This window comes from Drosophila elegans, unplaced genomic scaffold (assembly GCF_018152505.1).
Source record: "Drosophila elegans isolate 14027-0461.03 unplaced genomic scaffold, ASM1815250v1 contig_476, whole genome shotgun sequence".
In the NCBI taxonomy this organism is placed as follows: Eukaryota; Metazoa; Arthropoda; class Insecta; order Diptera; family Drosophilidae; genus Drosophila; species Drosophila elegans.
The window spans coordinates 8,604,063-8,616,275 of record NW_024545863.1 but is presented as its reverse complement, the minus strand read 5'-3'; the positions used below and the strand labels follow the sequence as shown (position 1 = coordinate 8,616,275).

Genomic DNA, 12,213 nt, shown 5'->3' with positions numbered 1-12,213 from the left:
TAAGCAGACAGAGACAGCAGGTCGAGGGGAAAGCGGGACGGTCTGCTAAGCTCTTGGGAGTACACAACGAAGAGTAGGCGTTGAAAGAAAAGCTTTTGCAAATGAAATATATGCACTTTCTGATCCCCCTACAGTCGGGCAAGTCAACGAACTTGACCTGCCACATATACTTGTATAAAGGATTATATTCAGACGGGCGAAGTCTGTCGTATTTATAGTTGTTAAAGAAATCTTTGTCTCTGTGAATGCCATTTTTGATGTAAAATTCTAGATTACTCACGTTTATTATTAGCCAGGCAATCCCTTGGGCCTTCTACGATCTTCTTGTACAATAAGATTATACTTTGGAAATGTAGCTTAAAACTACTCACTTCTGTTGCTTATAGTATAATCTTTAAATTGTTTCTAAAACGAGCACTTTGATTTGATTGATCAATAGGTGGAATTACTTACTTATAACAACGTAGATTTAGATTTGACAAGCTTATCACTGAAATTACTAGAAATACACTTCTTTTTCTCATCAATAAAATCCGAAATTTATCCTGTACCCTGCTTATTGTTGGACTCTTAATTATTCCTGGTTCACAACAACAGCACATTCCTCTTGCCCTTTGACAACCACAAAGTTGTCCCTGCTACGGCCAGATGTCTCAGCTTGTGTTGGCCACAACATCAAATCAATAACCAAACTTCACCTGCATCCAAATACAGATTCAGACCACCACCTCCTTGGAGAAAGCCATCTCGGCAAATAGATGTGCGCCACAAAGTATGCTATAAATTCCGTTTTAATTTACCTGCATGTAATTTATGCCTTCTGACTTCTTGAACATTTTATGTGGACGAGAAAACGAGGTGCAGCAACGGAATGGGGAAAACATTGCCATTGGCATGTCCATTGTATTTACATGGTTTCTACGTTTATTTGTCAATACGCAAATTTCATATAGTATTCGGTATCTGCTGTTTGTCGTTGTTGTCCGAAGTGCGGGCGTGTCAGGCTGAAAGTCCTGGCCTGGACAGGACAGCAAACAACTATTGCTGCCGGACAGCACGTACAATTTATTAAACACAAACAATAAGGCAAATGCATTTAAGGGGCACAGGCCACGAGGCACCGACCAAGCCTTCTTCTCTGCGGCAGGACAACAACGGCAACTAAATTGCATTACGGACGGCCAGAAGGACATGCCAGCCAACACACAGATGCAGACGAAGACAAGGATGTGCAGCGTTGCACATTTCGATTGGAATGGCCCCGCCTTATATGGTATATATGGTATGGCCCGGATGTGAGTGCCCGTGTACGGGTGACAGTACATATATTTTTGGGGTCGTCGTAAATTCCCATGCAATTTCTTAGCCAGCCCCACCACGAGCAAATTGCATTCGCAGACGGAATCGGGCTCCTCTGCATCACAATTATCGACTGGTGACGAGTGCCAAAAAGCTGGAGAAACCGCCCACAGCTGCCGGAAACGGTTGCGGCCAGTCGAGGGTTAAAACACAAAGGCTCCTCGTCCTTCGTCCTTCGAGCACGCGCACAAGAGTATCCCGATTTTTCGAGGGCGAAACAAAGCCAAAATCGTTTGACGGGAACTTCCGTTGAACCGAGATCCTTAGAAACAATTTTTTGACAGCCGCCAGGTGACTGGTTAAACCCCTTTGCGTCCTTTTCTGCACTGAGAAAATTATCTTAACCTTCATTTTAATGGAAAAATATTGTTTTAAAAACTCTACTACTATTTCTCAATTAAACTAATTGTGAAAAAGGTTTTAAAGATATACAGTATACAAAAAGTTTGAAATTTTTCCCTGTGTCACAGACCATAGCAGCATTAATAAAGTGAATTTGTGCTGCGATCGAAATCATTGAATCAACAAAAAGTGCACAACAACTAGGCAAATAAAACGAATTGTAATAAGCGCCAGGCCAGTCGAACGATTAGATTAGCTGCTGGGCAGCCGTGGTGTTAGGGGGCGGAGTTGCGGCTGTCCAGGGGGAGTGGCACTTTTACTTTAGTCGAACTATTTACCCACTGACGCCACTGTGTCGGCGGTTCGACTGCAAGATTTATGGGAAGTGGACTACTCGGTGGCATTTGTTTGCCCATTTGGCGCTAGACACGCGCTCCCATTGCAGCAAACGCCTCTTTTGACCCCCTCCCTTTACCCCCTGAAGGCAGCGGCAATTGAGGACACTTTGAGTGGCACTGCTGATAAGAAGGAGGCTCTGCCACCGCCGCCCGATAAAACAAAAACACCCGAAAATGCTGCGATTCAAGTGCAACCATCGATGCGGGCTGACAGGTTCCCATTCGGTTTTATTGCGGCCATGATTGATCGATTGTTTGACCGGCTCGTCAGATAGATTGTAAATTTGGGCACTGCAACAGTTTTCCCAACTCCAAAATTCAGGTTTGGTGACAGAGCAGGGGGTATACTTTTTATTCAATTAAATTAAAACGACTTTAATTTGTTAAGCAAATGATCTGGAGTTATCTGGCACAGATAAAGTCATTAATGATACTTTAAAGATATGTTAACAAATATATTAACCATGATAAAAAATGTATGTGTAGCTTAAAATACTAATGATGTTTTTAATAAATAATAAAAAAATCATTTTTCATATAAATACATTTGAATGAAATACAGTTGCCTATTTGTTATTTTAATCAAAGGCTGTTCAGTATAAATAATTAGTTAGTTTTATTTCTACATATAATTCAAATTCTCATTTTCTTCTTGTTTTATTGCAGCATCCCTACCCATCCGAGGACCAGAAGAAACAATTGGCCCAGGACACCGGCCTAACGATATTGCAAGTGAATAATTGGTGAGTATCCGTTATCCGCACGAGATCCGATCGGATCTTCTCAGATATCCTTTCAAAAAACAACATCATAATGTGGTAAACGATGCCCTGGGTTGTCCATTACTCACACGTTTTATATCCCAACCTGGTCGTAAGACTTAACCCGAAACCAAAACCAGAGCACACACGAGAAAATACAACTATCTGGCCGAAAACAAATTTATAAGGCAGCCCACGCCAAGGAAATAGAACCTGCCACGGGCCGACAGGCAAGAGGTGAAAAGAATGTGGCAAACAAAATTATGGGCCTTGTTACCTGGGACTGCAAACTGGAAATCCTAGAGATCCCGAAGTGCATTAGGCTTGAGACAGGGCCAGGGAAACGGAACGCAACGCAACGAAACGAAACGGAGACGGCAACTTCATCAAATTTTGCACATTATGCGACAGGCTGCAGAACTTGACACTCGGCAAGACTGGCTGCTAAGCCGCAAACTGCAAACTGAAAACTTAAAACGGCAAATGGCAAATGGGAAACGGCAAACTAGAAGATGCGAAACTAGGCAAGATGGAAAAGCTTGGGAGCAAGTTAAAAGCGCTGCTGAATCTTTTATGCAGCTCGGGACGAGGTGGCCTGGAATGCTTTTAAGCTGGGACAGGCCACAATAAAATCCGGCGAGAAATGTGTGAGAGCTCGGCCGCCTGGCAGGCACTCAGCTCAATTAAATTGAATTTCGCGCTCACCGAAGCACACTGCAAATTAACAAATAGTAGCCGAAGGACTCTGCCCTTCCGATTCGCTTAGGCACGCAACGCTGCGTAGACAGAGGTCTGAAAATGGGGAAAAATAAGGAAAAACGAAAAAATGAGAGAGGGAAAACCTTGGCAGAAAATAGCAAAATAAAATGTTGACACTTTCGGTTATTTATGGGCAGAGGCGGGCGACACCTTTTGCTGAGCAAGTCGGTCCGAGCAGGACACTAATCCTGGGGGAATAGCCGCCGGGACTATTTCTCTAAATGTGTATTTATTTTGCGCAATTTGAGGCAGAAAAAAGACAGCATAAGAAGCCATTCAAATGACCAGGAGAAGCTCGAGAAGTCCATTAACACCCAATAAGATGGCCAGACGGCAGAAGTAACTTTCGTAATCGAAAAAGTTTCACTTTTTTCCCTGCTGCCGAGTAAGTTTTAAATATTACCGCTTAGTTACAGCTGCAAAAAGAAAAGTTATAATTATGGCCTAAGTACATAAATAACTTGGCAAATGTTTGCTCACTTCTGCGAGTTATCCTCCAGATTTGAACCTACATTTTTCCCTCATCTGCAATCATTCCAATCAAGTGCGAGGCCAGCGGGCAAATCGATTTGCAGCTCAAATCTTCGGCTGCATCGTGAAGAGCGAAAAACGCGAAAATATCTATATGGCAGAACGGAACTCAATTCCATTTTGTCGTTTTGATAAACGATTTCAGGGCGTTGCAACAATTTCCGCCCCAAAATGAGCAGAAATCAGGGGCAGATTGCAAACGAACTGCAAATTGAAAAGTCAAAGGGGCGAGCGGTGAAATGTTCCCTTTTTCAATCCGTTTGAGGAGGAGTTCCCAAGTGCATTAACCCCAGCTAACTTGGTTTTTGGCTAATGCGAGTAGCTGTATCCATTACCGTCCTTGTATCTGTTTCTCTTCACTTAAAAAAAATACTTGAAGTTTTTACCACCTTGCTTTCAATAAGGCCAAGAAAGATAAAATTTATTTGAAAATGATCCCAAAACTAAAATCCTAAATCATTACTGGTCAGCTAAATTTCAGCAGATTGGACAAGTCCTGCCATCTTAGTCTATATTTTTTCTGAGTGCATCTGTAACTGATTCCTCTGGTGTTTTTCCTTTTCCATGTTTGGGTTTTTTGCTGTGTGGTTTCGTTGTTTGGCTGATTTTTTCTGAGGCCGTGTCAAAGCTTGCGGGTAACATCGTCTTGGCCAAGTGACTGTCACTCCACCGGCGGCTTTCTGCTTTAATCATTTTGCTCTTTTTGTGCTTATTGCGTCGCCACTGATCCTGCGGATCAACTGCAGCCACTGCTTATTATTTCTTATTGCATTTATTAAACGACAATCATAACCAAAGTCGGCGCGGCCCATTGATCTGGCCGTGGCAGGGCCGCAAAAAGTGTGACTCCGGCAGAGATTTGGTTTGGTTTATGGCTAAGTTGGGCACATAAAGCAGCGCGGTCCCGGCAAATCCGGGCCAATTCATGCATAATTCATGGCCCCTTTTCGGTTGTGTGTTTAATTAGGGAATGCCACTAAAACGATATCTCTTGTGTGCTTACAGGTTCATCAATGCGCGGCGGAGAATCGTCCAGCCAATGATCGATCAATCGAACCGAGCAGGTAACTATCGCTCTCGTTTAGAAATAAGAAAAAACAAAAAAAAAAATATCCATAAATATGAAATGGCGGTGATCTAGTTAAGAATTAAGTCTGGTGAACCGAGAGGATCGCCTCGCTTACTTTCGCAATCCACTCCAACGCAATTTCTAATTATGTGCATTTTTTCTCTCTTTCCCTTTTTTTTGGGCGACTCACCAACAGTCTATACACCGCATCCAGGTCCCTCCGGATATGGCCACGACGCCATGGGCTACATGATGGACAGCCAGGCGCATATGATGCACCGTCCGCCCGGAGATCCGGGCTTCCACCAGGGCTATCCGCACTACCCGCCCGCCGAGTACTACGGCCAGCACTTGTAATCCTCGTAATCCGGCCCACAACCGGAAACGGAACCAGAAAGCTCTCCGGAAGCGATCAAGCCAAAATCATAGCTTAAATTTTTACCACCACCACCACCAACCAACTGGAGGAGAAGGAGCTGAATCACGAGGAGCAGGAGCAGCAGCAGGAGCAGGAGCAGCAGTAGGAGCAGGAGCAGGGGCAGTCCGATCCAATCCCAAAACTAGCATACCGCGTGGCAATATCAGTCAAGTAATAGCAAACAAAAAACACAAGCAAAGAACAACCGTAAAATCTATAAAATGATATTAGCTAAGCAACAACAACAACAACAACGGCAGAACCCAAAACAACCATAGCAACAATAGCAGCAACAACAAAGGCACCAGCAAAAACAAATCACATCAAAAAGAAACCAGAAATTTTAAAGAAACTATTTGTGTATACCTTAAACATAAATAACAAAAGCAGAAAAAAGGGAAAAATAAAAACAAGAAAAAAGATATTTATGCATAAACAAAAATGAAACGCTTAGCTATAAGTTAAATAAACAAAATAAAACCAAAACTTACACACACACCCACATACACCCGAAATACACACACAGACACACATAACAACAACAATTTGAAATGCAAATTTTTATGTTCAAAGCTGCAGTATGTGACACACACACAATTTTTAAAGCATGAATTTAGGCGCAGTCCAGCAAGGATACAAAACCCACACAAAATTAAAGCGACATTTCGTTCGGAATTGTTATAGATTTTAGTTTGAATTTAGAGAATGTCCCGCCCCACCAGAAAATCAAGAAAAACCCATAGCAGCACGAACTTCAATAAAGTTTGAATTTAATTGCGGAATTGAAGGAGAATTCTTTGCTAGTTCTTAGTTTCATTTTAGTTATGTAACAAGTCAGTTGTAGTAACGCTTTGTTTTCTATACCTTTACGCATATGTATATGTACATACAAAACAAATCGATATCGAACTATAGATACACACGTACATCTACGTTTAGGCGATAGAACCCTACTATATCCTACGTTTAGACGATTAATTTAAATAAATTGAATTGTTTTCTAATTTTACGCCTTGCAACACTTAAGTAAAAACGAAATGGAATTTAATTTTTACAAAAAAGAAAGATCGATGAGGAGGAAGCATTATGATTTGAATGGAATTTGTTTTAGAGTTTTTATTGTGTGTGGATTTTGTAGTATTATTTTCCAACTGAAGCACACGGACCGATTTGAATATATGTATATGTATATGTATGGATTTTATGCGAGATACAAACAATACGATACAAATAATTATAATGGCATAGGCATATACATAACTCTGAATATGTATACGTAATATTAATAATAAATTATGCTTACGTTTAAACTGTACTTTTATTTATGTATTCTAATTTGTATGCGTTAATCCTTAGTTAACTATTATTATTATTATTACATTTACTTAATTAATGATTTAAATTTAACTAATTCAAAACACTGAGCAAGAGGATAGAATTGTACGAAAGATGATTTATTGATGAAAACAAAAATGCATATATGAGAAAATATTTGAAAAAATAACCTTTGTTTGTGTTTTCATTTGATTTTGGTTCGGCTTATGATTTTCTTACAGCGGGGCAAGGATTATGATTTTTCAAGGAATATAAGCTCCAAGAGCCTTATCGCCTCTTTCACGGTATCTTTATTTTGTACTCTTGTTGGGTCTTTTGGCAGACGAGTGACATGCTAAGGAACTGAATTGAATTTACATTGCTTGTGAATCTGATTAATCTTAAATGGTAACGAATATACGTAAATGCAGAGGGCAACAAATCGAAATTTAACTTTTTAGTTTTGAACTTATTGACTATATACAGGTTGAAAGTGTGGAAAGCGAGTACCTTTTTTGAAAATACAAACGCGAATTAGGATCGATTGCTTAGCCTGCTCTTTGAATGAAACTTGAGCTTCTTTTGCATGGGAAACCACCATTTCTTTGGCAGACACACTTAGGCAAACTTATCTTACTACTTACCGACTACACTCGAAACAATCACTCAAATGTATACGAACTTCTCTAAGAATCCCCAAGAATGTAAACCTTATGCGAATTTTTTGCACCCAACAAGCGAAGCGATAAATTTATTTACAAAATTTGCTAAACTGCAAAAGCTGTAATCACGAAGTTAAATTGAAATTGAATTTGAAGGCAAATCGAACATTTTCACAATTATACAACAGAACTATACGATATACGAGTACGAGTACGCATCGCTAGTAATTTATTAGACTATATATAAAGTAGTTAAATAATCGACACAACAATTGACTTGCGAAACGTTTAAACGCAAATTGTACAGAACGCCTTAAATGAGAAACCAAAGTGGAAGCATTGAATGAATGATGTATACGAGTCTATATACAGAATATAAACTATACCTAGCTATACCAAACTAAATTTTAAAAATCTTAAATAGTATATATCTATATATCATAAACATTATGGCTTAAGAAAAGGGAACCAAATGCAGTCGAATCGGTCGGCGGCGAGTGATATAGCACAGTTGATGGGTCAGAGAATTTCCGGGAGTTTCCAAGTATTTTGTATAAGCTTCTTTTATATGCACCTTCAGCATTCGATCCTCGGGATATCCAATATCTGCCCAGAGTATCTGAGATATATGCTCGCTGCGTCGGGCCGACAAATGCTTGTAAATTAAATCAGTAGGATTGATTTGAAGGGATATGGCAATATGTGTGCGTATCGGATCGGTGTGGATAAGTATCCACAAAAATCCAGATAATGAGTTATACGATTTTTTAAACGCATTGTATATGGACAAAACGATCTAAAAGGCTTTTACGTTTGAAATTATTTTCGTGTCAGAATTTAAATTAAAATGTGATTTTTCTCGAAACTTTAATGTATACGCCGTAAATATTATGAATATGATTATTAAGTGCTCCAGCAACATTATTATTACTATTATGATTACTACGATTGATAATACGATTATAAATTTACATATTCGAGTGTAATGTATGTAATAAATATTGTACATTTTTGATAACTTCCCTTAGAGAACACTGTAAATATAGCGCAGCAATTTCATAGATCACTCACACTTAAGAACATTATACTAATTATAAAGCTAAGTCTAAACCTAATCTAAAGGTAGGTTCTAGCGGTAAATGGTAAGAGACGATTTGGAGGAGAAATGCAACCCTGAGCATAGACTATAGTGCACTAAAAAACAAAAAAAGACAGAAGAACAATTTATACAACTTACCCACGCGACAGCATCAAGTAAATCCAAAAGAATGAAAGAGCTAGAAATAGACAAAGACACACTGGCGGAAGAGCGAGGGGGCGAGCGAGCGAGCGAGCGAGAGCGAGCACTTGAGTTAGAAAGGGAGAGCTAACTCAGCAGTTGCGAAATCCAGAAATTAAATCAATAAAACAAAAGAAAACTCTAAGAAGTAAAAACTATAAATATATTTATATGGAGAATTGAAATAAATAAATGTTTGTGCGTGTAAAAATTAACTTTAACTAAATTGCTAGACTTAAAGGCCAGAATGAATTAAATATAAATATATTGAAAGGAAACAGTATCATTAAATTAATTAACTAAATGAAGCTTCTATGTAAAGAACTAAAAACCAATTAACGAATTCCTGAACTTGTTGTGGCCAGCAATCGAAAGACAACTGGCGGAGGCACAACAATGGCGAAACAGAATATGAGGAAATATTGAACATAATTTTCAATTGTAATAAATTATGAAATAAAAGATTATAAAAACCAACCGAGACTGTCTTTTGAATTGGCATGCAATGTGTGTGCTTGGTAACGGGTTCACCGCTTGACCTCTGACAAAAGTCCAGCCTGGGAATGGGAAATCCTGGTTGTCCTGCGTCCTGACAACTGACGTGGGTCCACTCGCAATTTGCCAGCTGTCAGTTGGGCCCCGAATTCAAACTCGAACTCAAGCCCAAACTCCATCGCCAACTGACCCGCTCTTGACCGTTGCGTGCCCGGGTAAATGGCCAATGTCGAATCCACTATATATTATATATCTACGGCGCTCTCTCGACCAATATAATTGAACTATAATTGCCCCGATATGTTCGTGCGGAGCACGCTTCATCTGCTCGACTTCCGCCCGGCTTTCGTGATCGTTTAGACCCGGCATTAGCTGTGTTCTGAGTTGGTGTGAACTGAATGCACTTCTCCTGGTCACACACTCAAAAAAATAGCACTCTAAAATCTAGTATAATCTAATTTCCAAATCTAAATGATTGTAAGGTTAGTAAACATTTTCTTCCATAAATATGTGCTTTTTTTTTGCTTGGGCTTGTAGTTCTAAACGAAATCACTTCGTTTTGGTTTCTAAATTTAGTTTGGAGAACAACATCCTGTCTTAAATGATAATATAAGATAGGGAGCCAATTATAAAACTATGAAATTCAAGAAATCTTTTTTATACAAAAAAAAGTAAAAAAATTTTATTTGAAAGCAAACATTTTTTAAGTTGAAATATTAATTGTTGTAAAATTTTTTTACCACAAACTTTTTTCTTAAAGTGCTGCTCCAAATACCAGGGTATTCTCCACTTCATTGGGTTGTTATTTTTTGGCAGCCGCTGCTAATGCCAATCGAATGGCACCCGACAACAGCTGCGTGGATTTCCACGCACCCGCCCGAGTGGCTGGCCAAGAAATTCAATTAATATTAATTAGCCAAGGTGTCGAGCTGGTGGCTCTCCCGCTGGATCTCCGGATCTCACGCTGTTGCTCCTCGCTGGCCAACACTCACTCACACTCACACACACGCACCATTTTGGCCACTTTTCGGACGGACACACACGCACACAGATAAATGGAGTTTTAATCATTTTCCAAGTGTGAAAATTAGTTGCGTTTAAGTTGCCTATAATTAGTGGCCAGTGGAACGCAGTCGTGGAAACCCCCGCTTTGTCCGTCGGCGGCTGTAATTACTTTTACGAGCTGTTTACAGCTGCTCCGAGTGGTCATTATGTGGTGGCGTATAAAAATTTCTGCTGTCAATTTATGCAAATTTCTTATTTCCCCCAGGCACAAACACACACAAAGTTTCTGTTCCGTTCTGTCCACCTACACAAAGTTCTTTAAATTGTCTGCACAATTGCAGAGGACGACATCCCGGGATTCCCGCCCTGCGGCTGTTGTTTTTGAAACTTTAATTTATTTTCATTGCGCATTTTGATGCTCGTAATTCCCTCGTTATTGTTGCCTCCTGTTCCCGGCTTTCCATTCCTCCCATCCCTCCCCGTTTTCCCTTTCCGAGTGTTATAATGTCACGCTCGGTGTTGGCATCATTACTTCTGCCATTGTGTTGCCCTCGCTTTGCATATGAATATGATTTGGGAGCGAAAACATTGTAAACTGCGCTTACACAGCCACAGCCCTCAGTCCTCAGCCCTGGGTCCTTAGCCCTTCGCCTCATCCCCAGTGGTTGCTATTTTAATTTCGCTTTTTTTGCCGCCCGACTTTGTTGCGCTCTCTCCACTTTTATAATTTCAAAACAGATTAATGTTGCGCATATGTGACACCATTTTATGCGACGGGCTTATCTCCTTTATGGCATCATCGTCGGCATCACGGCGCATCTCGGCTAGGAAAGTGCGACCCGTTTGAGCCGAGGGTTCAGCGGGTTCAGCGGGTTCAGCCGGGGTCTTAAGTGGGATCAGCATCGGCATTGGGTTAAATGGCCGGCCAGATCAAAGCAGGTGCGAGCGTATTATGAGCAATTTCAGCCGAGGGGGAGATTGCGTTCTACTTCGGGCAGTTTTGCCAGGGGGTTGGCGAGAAGTGCGGTTAAAGATTCAAGGGTTTCCCCTCAAAAGAAGCACAAACTTTAATTTCAGTTTTTACAACAACTTTTAAATATTTCTTATTTCTACATATTTTCAGGATTAGAAAATAAGGATAAATTATTCTGGATTACTAAAGGAAACACGTGCAAACAAACGGAACAAAGTCGTTTAAGAATAAACATAGCAATTACTCAAAAATATTTTTTAAATATTAATCCAAATACACTCCACAAAAAATAATATATATATAAACTAAGCCCTTAACAATTTTAGTGAAACTTCAATATCGTTACTTTAATTTATGATTCACGATAACAAAGAAGCGTTATTTAGCTTTTTTTTAACACAACGCAACAGAACGGTAACTCGGAGTATCACAATGGATATGGATTTCCTTTTGTGCCTGCCCAGCTCCAGTAATTTGGCATTCATTGGCCTCAGTTCTTTCGTTTCCCTGGCCAAATCTATTTAGCAGCATTAGCCATTGTCTTTGGCCCGTAATGTGATATCGCAGCGAGAGCCATCCATTCAAGACACGCGTTTGTCAAGCCATTCCCATTCATGCCCCCACTGACTCACTCACTCATTCATTCATTCATCCATGGCTTCATTCACTCGTCTATAGCCCGGAGCTAGGATCTGGAGAGCTACGAAGTCCGAGCCTCGGCTCATTAATGCACTTTGCATAATCGCAAAATCATTCAGGCGACAGACAATGGCGATGCGATGCGATGTGTTTTTGCGGGGGCGTTGGTGTCAAGTGGAGTAAGAGCTGGAATTGAAATGTTTTCGGAT

General features: G+C 40.2%; 1 protein-coding gene across 6 annotated transcripts in view; it reads left to right on the top strand.

Annotated features, from left to right (window-relative positions):
* The window catches only part of LOC108135856 (homeobox protein homothorax), a 103,626-nt gene extending 97,702 nt beyond the window's left edge, over positions 1 to 5,924 (top strand). For 4 of the 6 annotated variants that reach the window (XM_041709745.1, XM_017256753.2, XM_017256751.2 and 1 more), the window contains 3 exons: positions 2,766 to 2,842; positions 5,156 to 5,214; positions 5,416 to 5,924. In XM_041709745.1, coding sequence (XP_041565679.1) covers positions 2,766 to 2,842; positions 5,156 to 5,214; positions 5,416 to 5,576 — 297 coding nt within the window. In that variant the 3' untranslated portion in view covers positions 5,577 to 5,924. The remainder of the gene's footprint in view (positions 1 to 2,765; positions 2,843 to 5,155; positions 5,215 to 5,415) is intronic. The other 2 variants (XM_017256750.2, XM_017256752.2) reach the window with 2 other exon arrangements.
* Positions 5,925 to 12,213: the final 6,289 nt, after the last annotated feature.